The following is a 22,677-nucleotide window of genomic DNA, read 5'->3' as shown; positions in this document are numbered from 1 at the left end:
TCCAAATATTGATTGAATTCAGGAGTATTCAACTACTGAGCCACATCAGAAGCCCTTTTTATTTTTTATTTTGAGACAGGGTCTCAGTAAGTTGCTTAGGGCCCCACTAACTTGCTGAGGCTAGCCTTGAACTTTTGATTCTCCTTCCTCAGCCTCCAGATGTGCTGGGATTACAGGCATCCACCACTGCACCCAGCTCTCCCAGTGAATTTAAAGTACAATTTATTTTATTAAACAAGTCATGATAAATATAACTATAGTATAAAATTAGTTATATTAGGCCATTATTTGTTACAGATATCAGAAGTAGCAAAATAGTGACATCTACCATATGGTTATATAAAAGAATAAAATATTGTTTTATATTAGGGTTAAAGATTTCAATGAAAAGTTGGGAGTTTGAATCAGACCTTTGAATCCAACAAGGCCCCAAATAGCTTTATTGCAAAAGGCAGCTTTAAATTATATGTTTTTGTTACATTTATTACGTCAGGTCTTTCCAATATTTTCTCATTCTTAGAAGTGTAATGCCAGGGGGCTGGAGTTGTGGCTCAGTGGTAGAATACTTGCCTAGCTCATGTGAGGCCCTGGGTTCGATCCTCAGAACCACATAAAAATAAATGAATAAACGTTTGTGTCCAACTAAACTAATAAATAAATAAATATTTTTAAAAAGAAGTGTAATGCCAGGGGCTTATATTGTTAATTTTCTTTCTGTCAATTAATACATTCCTACTTTTAAAACATATCCTCTGGGGCTGGGGATGTGGCTCAAGCGGTAGCGCACTTGCCTGGCATGCGTGCGGCCCGGGTTCGATCCTCAGCACCACATACAAACAAAGATGTTGTGTCTGCCGAAAACTAAAAAATAAATATTAAAAATTCTCTCTCTCTCTCTCTCTCTCTCTCTCTCTCTCTCTCTCTCTCTCTCTCTTTAAAAAAAAAAACATATCCTCTGTTCATCTTCCATCTCTTTTCTGTTTGGTAAACACTGACCAAGTGCCTTCTAAGGACATGTTGTAATTTCTCTAAGGTTTTGCTGATGCCTAAATCATTTCATGGCCAAAGTTCTATCCACATAATAAAACTGGATTGGTACTATAAGCCCAATATGATTTACAGGATCAGTAAATAACAAGGCCATTGTTATGGAAAGCACTGATAGTCATGAAAGGTCCCAGACATTGGGTATTAGACTAGGTACTTACTGGATAGTGACGCTGACCCTAGATAGTAGGCAGGGAAAACAGGACCCAGTTAAGGAGCGTCATTAATACAGGAAGAAGAAAGGGCGAGGTTGTGCTTGTTTCTAGTATGATCAAGCTTAAAAGACCTGACTTGTGTGGAGTAAAGACTGTGAACTTGTCACCAAGCTATCCTCAAGGGGCAGGAGATGGCACTGTTCCAGCAAGGACATTCTGTCTAACATGATGGCAATAACCCCACCCCTTCTGGACCTTTCCATTGAGAGGATTGTAACAGGTGCCCCTGCTAAAGAGGTAGTGGTACTGCCATGTCCCACCTCAGTGTTGATGCCAACTCCACCAACATTTAGCAAGTCCCCACTGTGTGCCAAATTTTTCAACAAAACCTGCTGGTTCTGCCTTCTTTCCCCAAAACTATCACTAAATAAAATGTCAGAGGCTCCCCCGTTTACAGACACATCTCTCATAATCCTGTCTCTGGCATGGTCAAGAGGCAAAAATGGTGAGGAGGAGAGATGGGGAGGTGAAGGCTTTGCACACATGACCATGTAGGCAGAATCATGCTTTTCTGGGTTTAACTTTTGGTCAACTGAGAATATTTCCAGGCACTCCTCACTAGGGTTAGACTGGTATTCTGCTTTTCCCCTCTAACAAAAGAACAGTGTGTTTAGCAGACATTTTCTCAGGTAGAAACTCTTTGAAAATTAATATCCACACATTTCTGTGAGCTGGTGTATTCTCTGCTGAAACATCTAATCCCCTTGGCTTGGATTTGTTTCCCCAGTTTGGGGATCTGCTCCAGAGTCAATTTTTCATGTATGTGGTTCTATAATAAGTTATTTTCCCATTACCAAAATTGTATTTGCAATTAAGTCTTACATTTGTTTAATAGGTAAGCTCAACATTTTACAAAGTTTAATAAGTGAAATAACTGTGACAGACCAGATAATTAAATTGTTTATTCCATAATTTATTTAGCAATTTCTCCCTAAATTAAAATGCTATTTGCAAATGTAAAAGTCTTTAGGACTGAGTCTCTTGAGCAGGGTTGAAAACCTATCTCCAATTTCAGGTGTTAAAAAATTCTACAACACAGTGACAAATTTCCCCAGAGAAGGAAGAATCTTGCACTCTACCTGACTGGTGTGGAGTGTAAACAGGTTTGTCTGTATGAACGAAGAGATATCCATTGTCATAGCTTATTGGCATTTTTTTTGATTTTGAAAAATGCTTTGATATGACTTCCAAATACACATATGAAACAGAGCCTTTTTCTCCAGACAGTTGTTTGGGTTGTATCTGTAAAAGAAAATATTGCTAGAAAAGAGAAAAGTAATTCTAGGGTTCTAGGACAAGTTGACTTTCTCAACACCACTGCAATCTCATTAAAAGAAAAAATGAGTGTGTGTATCTCACCATTAGTGAAGTAGATTGGGATCCAGAAGAGTCAATTAAATTTACCCCAAGCCCTTTCAGTGTCAATTATTATCAACCTTATCTTTAAGAACGGGACAGTTGGGGCTGGGGATGTGGCTCAAGGGGTAACGCGCTTGCCTGGCATGCGTGGGGTGCTGGGTTCGATCCTCAGCACCACATAAAAATAAAATAAAGATGTTGTGTCCACCGAAAACTGAAAAATAAATATTAAAAAATTCTCCCCCCCCCCTCAAAAACAAAAAACCACACAAACAAACAAAACAGACAGTCTTCTTGGTTCCATGTTTGCTCAATTTACACACTCTTAATGCAGCCACTGCTACAGAACTGATGAGAAACCTCGGCCTGGTCGGCTCCCTGATGAGCCCTGCTCTCCACGGCCTCTGGCAGCCTGGCTTAGGCTCTGCACACTCTGTGCCCATCATACACTGCTGTTCCTGGGCCACGGTGCACGCTTCCCAATCTGAGCATATAATTATACTCATCCCCTTTACCTTCAATGATATGTGATTTTACACAAAAAAATATGTAATAAAAGGAAGCACAGTGTTTCTCAGAAAATTAGGATTTAAAACATGTTGAAAATAAATACTAAAACCAAAGCTATAGAATTACATATTTGAGATTATTGTAGAAATTTTGAAAACATTGTAAAAATCTGTAGTATTCTATGCTCGGATTACTATGCAAAGCATCTTGATTTCCTTCTCCACTCTTAAGAAACACTATAGAACACGCATGATTCTGTAGTGTAACCTGTAATAAATAAGATCTGAACGTGGGTCAATGGACTTGTCCTTAGAAGATAGTGGCACAACATCCAACAATTGGCAAAAAAGATACATTGGAATGTTAAGATAAAATTAAATGCTTCATAAACATTGATTGGTTTAAATTTAAAGGTGAACACCACAGGTAGCTAGTAGCAACCTTACAACTTATCAGATAAGAAGTGCTTACTGAAAATAACACTTGTGGGGAATGAATTTTAATTCTTAATAAACCTGAAAGTATTAGTATTTGCCATCAGAAGTTTCATGAAGTATCCCTATGCTGGCTAGAATTTATTAAGATTGATTTTCCTTAAACATGAGTAATATATGCACCACCTTTTTAAAAAAAATTTGTTTTAATTAGTTATACACGACAATAAAATGCATTTATGCACTTTGATATATCATCTCATAGATGGGATATAATTTCTCATTTCTCTGAGTGTACATGTTGCAGAATCATTGGTCATGTAGTAGCACATATACATACAGTAATAATTTCTGTTTCATTCTGCTATATTTCCTATCTCCACATCCCCTCCCCTTCCCTTCTATCACTTTCCTCTACCTAATCTAAGGTAACACTATTCTTCCCTAGTGTGTCCTGCCTTATTGTGAATTAGCATCTGCATATTAGCGAAAACATTCAGCCTTTGGTTTTGTTGGATTGGCTTATTTTGCTTAGCATGATATTCTCCAACTCCAACCATTTACTAGCAAATGCCATAATTTTACTCTTCTTTAAAGCTGAGTAATATTCCATCGAGTATATATACCACATTTTCTTTATCCATTCATCTATTGAGGGACACCTAGGTTGGTTCCATAGTCTAGCTATTTTGAATTGAGCTACTATAAACATTGATGTGGCTGTGTCCCTGTAGTATGCTGATTTTAAGTCCTTTGGGTATAAACCAAGGAGTGGGATAGATGGGTCAACTGGGAGTTCTATTCCCAATTTTCTGAGGAATCTCCATATTGCTTTCCATAGTGGTTGCTCCAATTTGCAGTCCCACCAGCAATGTATCAGTTTACCTTTTCCACCACATCCTCACCAACATTTATTGTTGCCTGTATTCTTTTTTTTTCTTTTTTTTTTTATTGGTTGTTCACAACATTACAAAGCTCTTTTTTTTAAGAGAGAGAGAGGAGAGAGAGAGAGAGAGAGAGAGAGAATTTTTAATATTTTTATTTTTTAGTTCTCGGTGGACACAACATCTCTGTTGGTATGTGGTGCTGAGGATCGAACCCGGGCCGCACGCATGCCAGGTGAGCGCGCTACCGCTTGAGCCACATCCCCAGCCCCATTACAAAGCTCTTGACATATCATATTTCATACATTAGATTGAAGTGGGTTATGAACCCCCAATTTTACCCCAAATGCAAATTGCAGAATCACATTGGTTACACATCCACTATTTTACATAATGCCCTATTAGTAATTGTTGTATTCTGCTACCTTTCCTATCCCCTACTATCCCCGCTCCCCTCCCCTCCCATCTTCTCTCTCTACCCCATCTACTGTAATTCATTTCTCTCCTTGTTTATTTTCCCATTCCCCTCACAACCTCTTATATGTCATTTTGTGTAGCAATGAGGGTCTCCCTTCATTTCCATGCAATTTCCCTTTTCTCTCCCTTTCCCTCCCATCTCATGTCTCTGTTTAATGTTAATCTTTTCTTCCTGCTCTTCCTCCCTGCTCTGTTCATAGTTGCTCTCATTATATCAAAGAAGACATTTGGTATTTGTTTTTTAGGGATTGGCTAGTTTCACTAAGCATAATCTGCTCTAGTGCCATCCATTTCCCTGCAAATTCTATGATTTTGTCATTTTTTATTGCTGCATAGTACTCCATTGTGTATAGATGCCACATTTTTTTTTATCCATTCATCTATTGAAGGGCATCTGGGTTGGTTCCACAGTCTAGCTACTGTGAATTGTGCTGCTATGAACATCGATGTGGCAGTATCCCTGTAGCATGCTCTTTTAAGGTCTTCAGGGAATAGTCCGAGAAGGGCAATAGCAGGGTCAAATGGTGGTTCCATTCCCATCTTTCCCAGGAATCTCCAAACTGCTTTCCAAATTGGCCGCACCAATTTGCAGTCCCACCAGCAACGTACAAGTGTACCCTTTGTTCCACATCCTCGCCAGCACTTGTTGTTGTTTGACTTCATAGTGGCTGCCAATCTTACTGGAGTGAGATGGTATCTTAGGGTGGTTTTGATTTGCATTTCTCTGACTGCTAGAGATGGTGAGCATTTTTTCATGTACTTGTTGATTGATTGTATGTCCTCCTCTGATAAGTGTCTGTTCAGGTCCTTGGCCCATTTGTTGATTGGGTTATTTGTTATCTTATTGTCTAATTTTTTGAGTTCTTTGTATACTCTGGATATTAGGGCTCTATCTGAAGTGTGAGGAGTAAAAATTTGTTCCCAGGATGTAGGCTCCCTATTTACCTCTCTTATTGTTTCTCTTGCTGAGAAAAAAACTTTTTAGTTTAAGTAAGTCCCATTTGTTGATTCTTGTTATTAACTTTTGTGCTATGGGTGTCCTATTAAGGAATTTGGAGCCCGACCCCACAATATGTAGATCGGAGCCAACTTTTTCTTCTATCAGACGCAGAGTCTCTGATTTGATATCAAGCTCCTTGATCCATTTTGAGTTAACTTTTGTGCATGGCGAGAGAAAGGGATTCAGTTTCATTTTGTTGCATATGGATTTCCAGTTTTCCCAACACCATTTGTTGAAGATGCTATCCTTCCTCCATTGCATGCTTTTAGCCCCTTTATCAAATATAAGATAGTTGTAACTTTGTGGCTTAGTCTCTGTGTCCTCTATTCTATACCATTGGTCCACCCGCCTGTTTTGGTACCAGTACCATGCTGTTTTTGTCACTATTGCTCTGTAATATAGTTGGAAATCTGGTATCGCTATACCGCCTGATTCACACTTCCTGTTTAGAATTGCTTTTGCTATTCTGGGTCTTTTATTTTTCCATATGAATTTCATGATTGCTTTATCTATTTCTACAAGAAATGCCATTGGGATTTTGATTGGCATTGCATTAAACCTATAGAGAACTTTTGGTAATATCGCCATTTTGATGATGTTAGTTCTGCCTATCCATGAACAGGGTACATTTTTCCATCTTCTAAGATCTTCTTCTACTTCTCTCTTTAGGGTTCTGTAGTTTTCATTGTATAAATCTTTCACCTCTTTTGTTAGGTTGATTCCCAAATATTTTATTTTTTTGAGGATATTGTGAATGGAGTGTTTTTCCTCATTTCCGTTTCAGAAGTTTTCTCACTGATATACAGAAATGCCTTTGATTTATGTGTGTTGATTTTATATCCTGCCACTTTGCTGAATTCATTTATTAGTTCTAGTAGTTTCTTTGTAGACCCTTTTGGGTCTTCTAGGTATAGAATCATGTCATCTGCAAATAGTGATAATTTAAGTTCTTCTTTTCCTATTTTTATGCCTTTAATTTCTTTCATCTGTCTAATTGCTCTGGCCAGTGTTTCGAGAACTATATTGAATAGAAGTGGTGATAGAGGGCATCCCTGTCTTGTTCCAGATTTTAGAGGGAATACCTTTAACTTTTGTCCATTCAGAATGATGCTAGCCTGAGGCTTAGCATAGATAGCTTTTACAATGTCAAGGTAAGTTCCTGTTATCCCTAGTTTTTCTAATGTTTTGAACATAAAGGGATGCTGTACTTTGTCGAATGCTTTCTCTGCGTCTATCGAGATGATCATATGGTTTTTATCTTTAAGTCTATTGATGTGGTGAATAACATTTATTGATTTCCGTATATTGAACCAGCCTTGCATCCCAGGGATGAATCCTACTTGATCATGGTGCACAATTTTTTTGATGTGTTTTTGTATTCGATTCGCCAGAATTTTATTGAGGATTTTTGCATCTAGGTTCATTAGAGATATTGGTCTGTAGTTTTCTTTCTTTGAGGTGTCTTTGTCTGGTTTCGGAATCAGGGTGATGTTGGTCTCATAGAATGAATTTGGAAGAGCTCCCTCTTTTTCTATTTCCTGAAATAACTTGAAAAGTATTGGTATTAATTCTTCTCTAAAGGTTTTGTAAAACTCCGCTGTATACCCATCCGGTCCTGGGCTTTTCTTGGTTGGTAGTCTTTTGATGGCTTCTTCAATTTCATCCATTGATATTGGTCTGTTCAAATTGTGTGTATCCTCCTGACTTAGTCTGGGCAAATCATATGACTTAAGAAATTTATCGATGTCTTCACTATCTTTTATTTTATTGGAATATAGGTTTTCAAAATAATTTCTAATTGTCTTCTGTATTTCTGTGGCATCTGTTGTGATATTTCCTTTTTCATCCCGTATGTTAGTAATTTGAGTTCTCTCTCTTCTTCTCTTCGTTAGCATGGCTAAAGGTCTGTCAATCTTATTTATTTTTTCGAAGAACCAACTTTTAGTTTTGTTAATTTTTTCAATAGTTTCTTTTGTTTCAATTTCATTGATTTCCGCTCTGATTTTAATTATTTCTTGCCTTCTGCTACATTTGCTGTTGTTTTGCTCTTCCTTTTCTAGGGCTTTGAGATGAAGTGTGAGCTCATTTATTTGTTGGTTTTTTCTTTTTTTGAGGAATGACCACCAGGCGATGAATTTTCCTCTCAAAACTGCTTTCATTGTGTCCCATAGATTCCGATATGTTGTGTCTGTATTTTCATTTATCTCTAAGAATTTTTTGATTTCCTCCTTTATGTCTTCTGTAACCCATTGATCATTCAGTAACATATTGTTCATTTTCCATGTGATGTAGGATTTTTCCTTCCTTCTTTTATCATTGATTTCCAGTTTCATTCCATTATGATCAGATAAAATGCAAGGTATTATCTCCACCCCTTTATATTTACTGAGGGTTGCCCTATGGCATAATATATGGTCTATTTTTGAGAAGGATCCATGTGCTGCTGAGAAAAAAGTATATCCATTTGATGATGGTTGATATATTCTATATATGTCAGTTAAGTCTAGGTTATTGATTGTGATATTGAGTTCTATAGTTTCTTTATTCAACTTTTGTTTGGAGGATCTGTCCAATGGTGAGAGAGGTGTGTTGAAGTCACCCATAATTATTGTGTTGTGGCCTATTTGATTCTTGAACTTGAGGAGAATTTGTTTTATGAATGTCGCAGCACCATTATTTGGTGCATAAATATTGATAATTGTTATGTCTTGTTGGTGAATGGTTCCTTTTAACAGTATATAATGTCCTTCTTTATCCCTTTTGATTAACTTAGTCTTGAAGTCGATTTTATTCGATATGAGGATGGCCACCCCTGCTTGCTTACGAGGACTGTGTGCATGGTATATTTTTTCCCATCCTTTCACCTTCAGCCTGTGTATGTCTTTTCCAATCAGATGTGTCTCCTGGAGGCAGCATATTGTTGGATTTGTTTTTTTAATCCATGATACCAGCCTATGTCGCTTTATTGGAGAGTTTAAGCCATTAACATTCAGAGTTACTATTGATATATGGTTTGTACTTCCATCCATGTTCTGGAAAACTTTCAAGTCTAGGGTTTATAGCCAAGAAGGGCTGCTTCATGTTCCTCAAATTAGACTATGCTTCCCACAAAGTTAATCTTCAGCTTTTGCTTCCATTTCTTCTGCATCATCATCTCCATCCACTTCTGCATTTTCTCTCTCAAGCCTCTCCAGCTGCCTTGCAAGTTCAGTCTCATCTGTATCTGTGACCACCTTGGGCTCCATTTGAACACTGAACACACCCCTCTTTTCCTCAATCTTTTCTTTGATAACAGCCATAGCTTGATTGAGGACAGAGAGACCTTCTGTCCTCTCCAGGGTTGTCGTGGTCATCACATACCAAAGAGGAGCTATTAGATTAATCTTGATGGGCATTGTTTCTGTAGAACAATTCAAACCTGCTCTCAGGGCTTCTTTTACAGCATCAATGCCTTCATAACCATAACAAGCCACTTCAATATCTGCTCGAATTTTGACAGCTTGTGGGGTCAAACGCCTATTAATATTGTTAATAAGTACTTCCCATTCATCTTCATTCAAATCTGAACTATCCAAAATAGATGGATCTGAGACTGCATGCTTAAATGCATCATAGGCACCATAACCAGGTCTCTTGTATTTGTCATCAAAGACCCAGGCAGTCCTCTGGAACAGGCTTTCCAGTTGCTCATCCTTGGTATATTCTAATACCTCAGCAACATGATGAAGAATGCTATAAACGGTTTTAGATTTTGTGAATTTGTCTTCACATTTGATTCCTTCCTCTGGAGAAACTCTTCTTCTTGACAAATCGATATATCCTTTTTCTTTGTCCACTCTAATAACAACCACACATTCATTCCTGCCAATTCGGATGAGTTTGTTTATAGAACGGATACGCCATCTGGATAATTCACTGAAAAGAATCATGCCTTCAATGTTGTTGTATTCTAGCAAGCTGACATAAGCTCCCATTTCAGCAATGGACCTTACATTCACCATCACTACATCTTCCACCTCAGGAAATTTGTGTTGGTAAAATCTACAACTTAGACCCGGCATTCTGAGGTATGTGTGTGAATCCCGCACTGAAGTCCTGCGTAGAGCTCTTTAGTCCGAATGTTCAGACTTGGTAGATCAGTACCAGCTGCTGAGCCGCCGCAGCGTGCGCTGTTGCCTGTATTCTTGATGATTGGCATTCTGACAGGAGTGAGATGAAATCTTATAGTAGCTTTGATTTATATTTCTCTAATTGCTAGAGATGTTGCACACTTTTTCATATATTTGTTGATCAATTGTATTTCTTTTTCTGTGAAGTATCTGTTCAGTTTCTTAGCCAATTTATTGATTGGGTTATTTGGTTTTTATGGGGGGCGGGGTGTTAAGTTTTTTGAGTTCTTTATATATCCTAGAGAATAATGCTTTATTAGAGGTGCATGTGATAAAGATTTTCTCCCAATCTGTAGGCTCTCTCCTCACTTTATTAATTGTTTCCTTTGTTGAGAAGCAGCTTTTTAATCCTTCCCATTTATTGATTCTTGATTTTACTTCTTACGCTTTAGGAGTCTTGTTAAGGCCAATGTGGTGAAGATTGGGGCCTATTTTTTCTTCTATTAGGCACAGGGTCTGTTCTAGTGCCTAAGTCTTTGATTCACTTTGAGTTGATTTTTGTGCAGGGTGAGAGACAGAGGTTTAATTTCATTTTGCTACATATGGATTTCCAGTTTTGCCAGCACCATTTGTTGAATAGGCTAGCTTTTCTCCATTGAATGTTTTTGATACCTTTGTCTAATATGAAATAACTACATATATGTCAGGCAGGGTTTGTCTCTGTGTCCTCTATTTTGTACCAATGGTCTACAAGTCTATTTTGGTGCCAATATCATGCTGTTTTTATTATTACAGCTTTGTAGTATAGTTTAAGGTCTGGTATTGTGATGCCTCCTCCTTCACTTTTCTTGCTAAGGATTGCTTTAAATATTCTGGGTCTCTTATTTTTCCAAATAAATTTTATGATTGCTTTGTCTATTTAGATGAAGAATGTCATTGGAATTTTAATAGGAATTGCATTAAATCTGTATAACATTTTTGGTAGTATGTCCATTTTGACAATATTAATTCTGCCTACCCAGGTACATGGGAGCTATTTCCATCTTCTGAGGTTTTCTTCAATTTCTTTTTTTCTTTTAGTGCTTTGTAGTTTTCATTGTAGAGGTCTTTCACCTCTTTTGTTAGATTGATTGCCAGATATTTTATTTAATTTCTAGAAACATATGACCTATTCAAACTGAATGAGGAGGTCATACATGATTTAAATAGATCAAGTTCAAGTAATGAAATAGAAAAAGCCATCAAAAGCCTACCAGCCAAGAAAAGTCCAGCACCAGATGGATTGTTTTACAGAATTAAAAGACTTTCAAAGAAGAATTAACACCAATACTCTTAAAAGTATTCCATGAAATAGAAAAGGAGGGAACCCTTCCAAACTCATTCTATGAGGCTAATATCACCCTGATATCAAAACCAGACAAAGACACATCAAGGAAAAGAAACTTCAGACCAATATCCCTAATGAACATAGATGCAAAAATTCTCAGTAAAATTCTGGCAAATTGCATACAAAAACATATCAAAAGGATAGTGCACGATGATCAAGTAGGGTTCATCCCAAAGATGCAGGGTTGGTTCAACATACGGAAAGTAATAAATGTAATTCATCATATTAATAGACTTAAAAACAAGAATCATTTGATCATCTCAATAGATGCAGAAAAAGCATTTGACAAAATACAGCACACCTTCATGTTCAAAACATTAGAAAACCTAGAGATAGTAGGAACATACCTCAACATTTTAAAAGCTGTATATGCTAAACCCAAGGCCAGCGTCATTCTAAATGGAGAAAATTTGAAAGCATTCCTGCTAAAAACTGGAACAAGACAAGGATGTCCTCTTTTACCACTTCTATTCAACATCATCCTTGAAACTTTAGCCAGGGCAATTAGACAAAAGAAAGAAATTAAAGGGATACAAATAGGTAAAGAAGAACTCAAACTATCACTATTTGCCAATGACATGATTCTATATCTAGAAGACCCAAAAAATTCCACCAGAAAACTTCTAGAACTAATAAATGAATTCAGCAAAGTAGCAGGATATAAAATCAACACCCATAAATCAAACGCATTCCTATACATCAGTGGTGAATCCACTGAAAGAGAAATTAGGAAAACTACTCCATTCACAATAGCCTCAAAATAAATAAATAAATAAATAAATAAATAAATAAATAAATAAATAAATAAATAAAATACGCACCACCTTTTTAACTGGGGAATGAACCCAAGGGGATCTTACACTGAGCAACATACACAATCTTTTTTTAATTTTGAGACAGGGCCTTGATAAATAGCTGAAATTATCTTTGAACTTGTGATCCTCCTGCCTTGGTCTCCTAAATTGCTGGGATTAATTGGGGTGCACCACTGCGCCTAGCTCTATACATTTTTTAAAGGATAAAATATATAAAAGATTCTCAGCATTGACACTTGATTATTTATAACATATTTTAAAAAGACATAAATAAATATAAACCTAATATAAGGTAGAATCTTATGCTTATGACTTTTACAGAATTAAAAAGTAAAAACAGGGCTTGGGGTGTGGCTCAGTGGTAGAGCATTTGCTTAGCACGTTCGAGGCCCTAGGTTCTATCTTCAGCACCACATAAACATAAATAAATAAAATAAAGATATTGTATCCAACTAACACTAAAAAATAAATATTTTTACAAATCAAGACAGATTTACAAAATGAGTTCAAAAATTAGAAAAGTAACATAATTTTAATTTGAAGCTCTTTATAAAATTTAAATTTTTAATTTCTTTTTAAACAACTCATTGTAGAGAAACAATGAGGCAAATGAGTCCCAGAGGTCCTTTCAACTTTGATGTTTAATTTTTCTGATTATTTTTAAATATCAGAATTTTAAATAAGAAATGAATCATAAGCATCCTCAAGTCTGTACTGCAGTATCTTAATAGAAGAAGTTATTTGGTCAAGGTTGATATTTCTATTTACTGTGGAATGCTGATGAGAGCTATTCACTTTAGTAGTAAATAGTCTTATTACTTTTGGAAGCTATGGTTTTAGAATATTTGTGTTTAAACAAATGCACACAATTTTACTTCCCAATTAGAATCTGAACATTCACTTGAATTGAAGACACAATTTTTCAGTTTAGAATTTTCCATTTCACTCAGATTAGCATTAGCACCTGATAATCATCTAATAATTACACAGTGGTATCGTGGTGCAAATGGTCAAATCTTATGTTTATCAATATTCGAATTTTGTACATATTTCATCAGAAATATTCTGCATATAAAAATAAAATGAAGGATAAATACATACCGTTAAGATTGCAGAGTTTTGGAATTTATTTTCTGGGGATAAAATAACATAGTTTGAAGAGTAACTAATTTTTTTATCAGGATAACTTTTAATAGAGACTGTTGCATCAAATGCTTCAGTGTATCCATAAGCTTGAATTACAATATTTTCAGATGCTCCAACATGAAATATGTTCGGTGCTGAAATGACATAGCTGTTGAAATAGGAAAAAGTTCAGTATCTTTATAAGACATGTGTTCTTATACTGATTTTTTTCTCTCACTTGTGAGATTCAACTTGAAATAGACATATTTCAACTTAAATAATATTTAAAAATAAAAATTTATTTTGTGATCTATGATAATTTCAAAGAAAAAAGAGGTTGGAATTAAGACCTGGGAAATAGAGCTGGGAATTTTGTTTATGTTTGGAAAGGTAATAATAGCAGCCAGGGAGAACTCCATGGTATTCACGGCAACATAGAAGTGGGCACTTGTTTTTCTCCCTCCCTCCCTCCCTCCTTCCCTGTCTTCCTTCTTTCCTTTCTTCCTTCCTTTCCTCCCTCTCGATCTCCTTTTCTCCCTTTCTCTTTCCTTTTACTTCCTTTCTTCCGTCCCCCTTTTTTTCTTTCTCTTCCTCCCTCTCTTCCTCCCTCCCTCCCTCCCTCCCTCTCTTTCTTTCTCCCATTGAAGTAAAAAAAAAAAAAATACAGGTGCTAAAAACTGAATTTCAACCCTGCCATCTGCTGGCTGAATAACTGAGGTAAAGTCACTAATTCTCCCTGAGTCCAAAATAATACATCTGTTAAAATTTCAGCATGTATTTTCTTTAAACCAGACTGTGGTCAGGATTAAATAAGAGCATGTATATGACAGCACCCAGCATGCTTAGTACTCATCATTAAGAATAAGATCCACCAATTTCACTAAGTTAATTCAAAAGAACTGATCTTAGAAAGATGCCTTTCTAGTGAGGGTATAAAGACGCAGAACATGAGTGAGCTGGAGGAAGGTATCTGGCAGTAGTGATGGAGCTCTGTGAGGTAACAGAAATAACAATAATCATACAACAATAATCATAAAGGCAGTAGTAACTTGGGTAGTGATGTGTCAGAGCATGTTGGCACTTCCATAGACCTCTTCTCATCTTTATAAGCCGGTGATGTAGGTGCTATTATTATTCCTGTTTTAGTGATCAGAGATTAATTTGATCAATATCTCAAGACTTATAAGTAAATGAGGTGAAAATTTACATTAGGGTCCCAGTTGTATATAATGTATATAATTGAGGCTAAAGTTACAAGCACTGTTCCAACCATTGGCTGTTGCCTCCATTTTACTTTTATGCCTTTATATAAGAATGGAAATGAACCTATACAAGCTTTAAAATACAAATTTTAAGATGTGTAACTTTTTATTGTCTTATTAGATGCACTTATAATAAATAGAATATTTTTATGTATTAGTGAAGTATCTAATTTGAATAGTGAGAGCTGCATACGAAGCATTTATCAACCCCAAAGGCCTTAGTGATTGACTAAGTGAAGTGTTCCGACAGGCTTGGGGGGCACCCACCACCACACTGGGCAGAATTACTGCACTGCACTTTCTTTTTCTTTCTTTCCTCCTTTCTCTGCTTCCTGGCTGCCATGTGGTAAGTAGCCTTCTTCTCCACCCTCCCACTGTCATGATGTTCTGCTTTGTCTCAGACCCAAAACAATGCAACCAGCTAACAATAGTCTGAAACCTCTGAAATCATGAGCCAAAATAAGTTTTTCCTCCTTTAAGTTGTTTTTCTCAGGCATTTTCCTCAAAACAACGAAAAGCTTGTAACAAAGATACCTTTACCAAATCTTTACTATGTGCTAGGCACCATCCTAAGCACCTATATATTCATACACATATATTTTAGTCAGCTTTTTATGTCTCTGTGACCAAAAGATCTGACAAGAACAATGTAGAGGAGGAACAGTTCATTTTGGCTCATGATTCGAGAGGTTTCAGTTCATAGTCAATTGACTCCAGAGCTCTGAGCCTGAGTTGAGGCAGAACATGGCATTGGAAGGGCATGGCAGATGACAGCAGCTCAGGACATGGCAACCAGGAAGCAGAAAGAGAGAGCACTGTGCTCAACAGAGACAAAATATAAACCCCAAAGTTGTGTCCCCAGTGACTTACTTCCTCCAGCCACACTTTACCTGCCTGCAGCAACCACCCAGTTAACCCGTATCAGTGGATAAATCTAAGTTACTGCTCTTATAATTTAATAATATCACTTCTGAACATTCTTGCATTGTCTCATACATGAGCTTTTGGGGAACACATCGTTTCTAAACCATAGCATCCCACCTTTGACCTCCAGATGTTTATGTCATCTCACAATATAAAATACATTCATTTTTTTTAGAGTCCCATAGTCTTAATAACACTGTTGAAAGTCCATATCCAAATCTTATCTGAGACTCAAGGCAAACCCTTGGATACTTTCCCTTGTGAAGATCAATGGCAAGTTATATATGTCATATAAACATTTTCATTTTGCAAGGAGGAAATAAGAACGTAAAAAGAAAGGATGAGACCAAAGCAAGATTATAATTTAGCTCAGCAATCAAATCCTGTAGCTCCATGTCTAGTATATGGGGCACATGGCATTGTAATGGTTTTTCTAAAGGGCTTATGTAGTTTTGCTCTATGGCCGTGTTGACTGTAGTCCATATGGTCCTCTCTTGGCTTGCCTCTGCTCAATTCCAGCAGCTTTCCTTGCCAGACATTTCATAGTACTGTTATCCCTTGATCTTGAGGGTTTCCATTGCAGCTTCAGCTTCTTTCTCACATCTTTATGCATCACATCCTCAGGGGATGCTCACAGGGACTGTGTGGTTTCCCATCATCTTCAGCAGTAGCCAAGCCTCCTGGAACCATACCTGCAGCAGCCTCTGAGTGCCTGGGTGGCTGATCATTGTTTAAAAAACAAACAAACAAACAAAAAAACAAAAAAACTTCCTAGGCTCCCCTGTGTAAGCAGGGTACTCCTTTGTCTCTTCTCAAATAAATTTTTACTTCTATACCCTTAAGCTTAAGGGGCATGGTCTTGTCAATTTCTAAGATGCCCTTAAGCCATCTTTCTTATTGTTTTGAGTACAGTGGTTAGCATCTTTTTAGTGGTTTTAATCTCTTTGACAACTAAAATATTCATAGTCCCAGTTTTATTTGCACTTGTTTAACCAAATTGGAAATTTTTCATATCTTTCTTCTCTGGATTCTTTCCTGATTATCACAGTAAACTTGGCTAAAATTCATCAGCAATGTTTATGCCACTCCATGAATGTTGTACTGCCTTGAAATTTCCTCTGCCAGATAAATTAGTCCAGCACTTTTCAATTTAGTCTCACCGTAGGTGTTAGGACATGTACAAAATATAAGCAACTATTTTTTTGTCTGAATGTAACATTAATGGCCTCCAGTCCAATTTTCAATAGAGTCCTCTTTCTCCTCTGAAACCTCATGAGCCCAGTCAGTATTTACTGTCTGCATTTCTGTCAGCATTCGGAGCTCCCACTAGATTCACCCATTCAGCTCTACTTACAACATTTTTTAAGTTTTTCAGCTTTTATCTCTAGACTTTTCAAAATCCTCCCTCCCCTTTAATCCAGCTCTGAAGGCTTTTGAAGTACATGGTCAGGGTAGTCAAAGCATTAACCCTACTCCTGGTATCAACTTTTGTTTTGGTCATCTTTTACACCACTGTGACCAAAAGACCTCACCAGAACAATGTAGAGGACAAAGAGCTTATTTTGGTTCATAGTTTTAGAGGCTCAGTCCATGGTCTTCATAGCCTTGGGCCTGAGGTGAGGCAGAACATCATGATAAAAGCACAAGGCAGGGCTGGGGATGTGGCTCAAGCAGTAGCGCGCGTGCGGCCTGGGTTCAATCCTCAGTACCACATACAAACAAAGATGTTGTGTCCGCCGAAAACCAAAAAATAAATATTAAAAAAAAATTCTCTCTCTCTCTCTCTCTCTCTCAAAAAAAAAAAAAAAAAAAAAAAAAAAAAAAAAAAACAAAGCACAAGGCAGATGAAAGTAGCTAAGGACATGGCAACCAGGAAGAAGAGAAAGCACTCTGCTCTTAAGAGAAAAAGTATAAACCCCACAGGTGTTCCCCAGTGACCTCCTTCCTCCAGCCACACCCTATCTGCCTACAGCTACCACCCATTTAACCCATATCAGTGGATTAACCCATTTATCAGGTTACAGCTCTCATAATCTAATCTTTTCACCTCTGAACATTCTTGCTTTGTCTCATACATGAGCTTCTGGGAGACACCTCCTATGGAAACCATAAAAATATAAGAACTATTATTTTGCTACACCTATTAAGTGAGGAAAGTCCTATTACTCCTCCCATTTTCAGATGAACAAACTGCCAATTAATATGTTCAGGTTCTTAAAAACTGAAGCTGAGTAACCTGTTTCTGGATTTAACACTTCCAATAGCTGTCTTAAATTGAATTTAATAAGAATTTTGCAATCTGAAAAATTTAGGAATGTCCAATCTGAACACTCCTATCCAGTGCAGTATTGGACATTTTTACCAACACAATTACACAAGAGAAGAAAATAAAAGGGATAAAAAACAGAAAAGGAAGAAGTCAAGTCATCACTGTTTGCAGACATGACCTTATATGTAGAAGATCTAAAAAGCTCCACCAGAAGACTGTCAGAACTAAGACATTAATTAAAATAAGCAAAGTAGGAAGTTAAAAAAATCAACATACCAAAATCAATGGCTTTCCTATGCATGAATAATGAATTTGCTGATAAAGAAATCAAGAAAATAGGCTGGCACTGTGGCACACACCAGTAATCCCCAGCGGCACAGGATACAGAGATAGGAGGATCTCGAGTTCAAAGCCAGCCTCAGCAATTTAGTGAGGCCCTAAACAACTCAGAAGACCCTGTTTCTAAGAAAAAAAAAATACACACACACACACAAAATACGTGGCCAAGAGTGTGGCTCAGTGGCCAAGTGCCTCTGAGTTCAATCCCTGGTACAAAAAAAAAAAAAAGAAGAAGAAGAAGAAGAAGAATCAAAAAAATAATCTATTCACAATAGTCTCAACAAAACAAAGAAGCTGACAAAAACCCTAGGAATAAATCTAATCAAGGAGATAAAAGACCTCTACCATAAAAACAATGGAATATTGAAGAAAGAAATTGAAGAAAATACTAGAAAATGGAAAAAATTGCCATTTTCATGGATCAGCAAAATTAATATTGTTAAAATGGCCATATTACCAAAAGCAATATACAGATTCAATATTTTTCTAACCTGACCATGCAATCCCTATCAAAATAACAATGACATTTTTCACAGAACTAGAAAAAAAAATCCTACAATTCATTTGGAAGAAAAAAGATCTAGAGTAGACAAAGGAATTCTAAGCCAAAAAAAGCAATGCTGGAGGCATAACAATATTGACTCCAAATTATACTACAGAGCAATGATAATAAAAACTGCAGGGAGCCAGGTGCAATGGCACATACCTGTAATCCCTGTACCTCTGGAGGCTGAGGCAGGAGGATAGCAAGTTCAAAGCCAGCCTCAGCAATTTAGAGAGTCACTAAGCAACTCAGTGAGGCCCTGTCTCTAATAAAATACAAAATAGTCTAGGAATGTGGCTTAGTGGTCAAGTGCTCCTGAATTCAATCCCCATAATTTCCCACCAAAAAACAAAGGGCTAGGGAGGGGCTAGGGTTGTGGCTCAGTGGTAGAGCTCTTGCCTAGCATGTGTAAGGCACTGAGTTCGAATCTCAGCACCACATGTAAATAAATAAAATAAGGATCCATTGACAGCTAAAAAATATTTAAATTTAAAAAAAGGCTGGGGATGTGGCTCAGTGGTTAAGTGTTCCTAGGTTCAATCCCCAGTACCAGACAAACAAAAAATGCATGATACTGGCATAAAAGCAGGCATATAGACCAATGGTACAGAATACAGATACAGAGACAAACCCACATATCCAGTTGTCTGATTCTTGATAAAGGTGCTAAAAAAACATTGAAGAAAAGACAGCTTTTTAAACAAATGGTGCTGGGAAACTGGTTATCCATAAGTAGAAGGATGAGACCAGACCCTTATCTACCACCCTGCACAAAAATCAACTCAAAATGAATCAAAGACCTAGGAAATTGACCAGAAACTATACAACTCCTAGAAGAAAATATAGAGTGTATACACACACACACACACACATACAGGCAACAACTTCTTCATTAGGACTCCTAAAACTCAGGAAATAATACCAAGAATTAATAAAAAGGATGACTTCAAATGAAAAAGCCTCTGCATAGTAGAGGAAACAATTAAGAATGTGAAAAGAGAATCTTAAAACATGGAAGAAAATCTTTGTTATTTACTGTTTGACAGAGGCTTCATATCCAAAATATATAAAAAATTCAATAAACTTAATGCCAGAAAAAAGCAAATATCCCATTAATAGGTGGGCAAATAAATTAAGTAGAATTCCTCAAAAGAAAAAATATAAGTGGCCAATAAATACATGAAAAAATGTTCAAATATCTTTAGCAACCAGGAAATGTAAATCAAAACTACAGTGGTATCTCACCTCACTCCAGTTAGAATGGCAACCATCAAGAATATAAACAATAATAAATACTGGGGAGGATGTGGAGAAAAAGGAACTTATATACACTTATGATATTGTAAATTAGTATAAATATATGGAAATAAGCATGAAGTTTTCTCAAAAGACTAGTAATGGAACATGACTCAGCTATACAACTACTTTGTATTTATTCTAAAGGATTAATGTCATATTACAGTGATATATATATACACATTTATAGCAGCACAATTCACAAAATCCAATCTATGGAACTAGCCTAGGCATCCATCAGTGGATGAATAAAGAAAATATTATATATTTTATACAAACACACACATACACACACACACAAACACACACATACACACAAAACAGAGTTTATTAAGCCATAAAGAAGAATGGAAGAAATTTGAGAACATTATCTTAAGTGAAATAAGGCAAACTCAGAAAGTACAGGCTCAGATGTTTTCTCTCATATATGGAAGCTAGAGAGGAAAAAGGAAATGAAGGTATGCAGCAAGGAAGGACCTCATGAAAAATCAGAGATCAGTAGAGTATTGGAAAAGGACCAGGGATAGAGAGGGGAGGATGGAAAGGGTAGATACTGGGGAAAAAATTTGTCAAATTATTTTGTTATATTGTGTGCATGTATGAATATGTAACATCAAATACCACATTATGTATAATTATAATGCACCAATAAAATATGGAAAAATAGAAAAATCTAGAAATAAAAGGCTATTTTAATTTCAGTATTTTTTAAAAGTTTGTATTTTTTAGTTCAGTATTGAGTTGTTTATGTGGTGGGAGAAGTGACACATAACCTATTTAGTGTTTAGAAGTCCTTAAAAATGGCTCTGGAATTCTTACTGATGTACCATTATTATGATCTAGCCATATGAGGAATTTTATATTTTCATTTTCTTTCAACATCTGCAGAGGATCAGGCCACTGAGCTTGCAGAGAGGTGAGACTGCTTCTTTGGCCTTTACCTAGAATGTTTTCCCCAGATGATTGCATGGCTTCCTCCCTCACTTCTTCAACATCTGCTCAAGTGTCATCTCCTTAACAGAACCCTCCTGTCCATATTTTTAAACAGTGCTTCATCAACTTTTTATCTTTGTGCTTTTCAGTTCAAAATACTAATAACTACCTACTCTCATTTATTCCTTCATTCATTGGTTCATTTATTCATCATTTGCTTGTATGAAAGATAATCTCTAGGAATTATCCTTTCTCATCTGCAATACCCTCAGTGCTATTACATGCTAGGTGCTCCATGAAAATTTGATCAGTCAGTCAACTAGTCAAAGTAATTAATTACCATGTTGTAAAAGGCACACTCTCATGTCTTCAGAGCAGGTGAGGAGGTGGTTTCTATTAAGGGCCAATGCAATGTAGTGGGGAAGAATTCAGAATGTCCTTGGACAAGGATCTTAGGATCCCAGGTTCTAGCCCTAGTTCTGCTACTAACGTAAAGTCAATTAATACAAACTTCTATGAGCTTCAATTGTTTGTCTTTCAAAAAGAAATAAAAATTAATTAAGGTAATGTGATTGTGGCCATGTGATAAAATCTAAAGACTAGAAATGAGAAAATACTACAAATTTATGATATTCTAAGTATATATTTATAATACATTTAACATGTTTATATGCACATTTTTTGACAATGGAAAAAACTGGTGATAATGAGAAGACATGAATGAAAGTCCTGCCCCTCTCTCTCTCTCTAGGAGTGTGACCTTTGGCCAATCCCTTGCCCTCTCTGGACTTACCCTCACATATGAAACAAGTTGGTTCTATTAGATAATACCTGGTTACTTTTCAGTACTTAAATATTATTTCTAGATATGAGATCATTGTTTTAACACATAATTAAAAATGTACAGGCTTTCAATACCACTAAAAGTTGTAAAGAATCAGCCCAGAAATGTAGACATAATTAATTACAACAATAAATTTTCAAATCACAGTATTAGAATTGACCCCCAAGTAACTCTGGCTTAACTGTGTGTAGTCCATGAAAAACACAAATCAAACTAAGTACTGAATGCAAATAAGCAAGAAATGACAAAATTAAATTTTTATCTTGAGTTGACTTTGTGCCTTTTTGAAGTGGAATGTGAGTAATCACTTATGTACATTTTTATAAATAACAATCTCATAAAAGCTGTCACTTTGTTAGTCACTTATCAAATCAAAATGCTTCCTTGGTTTTCTCATTCAGAAATGAGACTACCCATTTGGTGCTCTCAGAAGGAGAGAGTTATTTTCAAATCAACACAATCTGTTGAATTTGCTTTTTCACTCATCACTACTAAGATACATTACAAAATGAAGATGAGTTGTTTTACTCACATTTGTTCCTGTCCCTGTCCCAAACTTTTCTCCAGGAAAATTAAAAAACAAAGTATTTCCAAAAGGCCCATGGCTAGAGGTGGTATAAAACCATGGACATAACCTGCTTGAAGCTACTTTCCTTTCAAATAAATTGAGTTTAAAGAGTTGGATAAATTAGTTTTCTGGTTAATTATTAATTCTGAAAGAGGGAATCTCTAAATAAGAAAACTAAAATTGGAACGAAAACACCCTTTCATACCTAGGAATAAGGATAGGAGGTATTTTGGAGAAATTTACACCCAACCCAGGGGGAACTTACTTTTATAAATACAAATAAAAGAACTCTAATACCAGAGTTGGCACTATGAAGAATGGCTCAATGCTAAAAAC

At 36.4% G+C, this 22,677-nt stretch overlaps 2 protein-coding genes across 2 annotated transcripts in view; both read right to left on the bottom strand.

Annotated features, from left to right (window-relative positions):
• The window catches only part of LOC308635402 (complement C5-like), a gene marked incomplete at both ends in the record, with an annotated part of 51,498 nt that extends 29,122 nt beyond the window's left edge, over nucleotides 1-22,376 (bottom strand). The window contains 3 exon segments of the mRNA XM_081269812.1: nucleotides 2,342-2,504; nucleotides 13,339-13,531; nucleotides 22,306-22,376. Of these exon segments, the coding sequence (XP_081125938.1) occupies nucleotides 2,342-2,504; nucleotides 13,339-13,531; nucleotides 22,306-22,376 (427 nt within the window).
• On the bottom strand, nucleotides 8,965-10,090 carry LOC308640436 (eukaryotic translation initiation factor 2 subunit 1-like). The gene has a single exon (XM_081278490.1). The coding sequence runs from the start codon at nucleotides 9,985-9,987 to the stop codon at nucleotides 9,040-9,042; it is 948 nt and encodes a 315-aa protein (XP_081134616.1). The 5' UTR covers nucleotides 9,988-10,090; the 3' UTR covers nucleotides 8,965-9,039.
• Nucleotides 22,377-22,677: the final 301 nt, after the last annotated feature.

This window comes from Spermophilus citellus, assembly GCF_964194105.1.
Source record: "Spermophilus citellus genome assembly, chromosome: 2".
Taxonomy (NCBI): Eukaryota; Metazoa; Chordata; class Mammalia; order Rodentia; family Sciuridae; genus Spermophilus; species Spermophilus citellus.
This window is presented reverse-complemented; position numbering and strand designations above follow the sequence as displayed.

Bases quoted from the DNA above. Each gene is read 5' to 3' on its own strand.
- LOC308640436 (XM_081278490.1), bottom strand. From the start codon at position 9,987: ATGCCGGGTCTAAGTTGTAGATTTTACCAACACAAATTTCCTGAGGTG.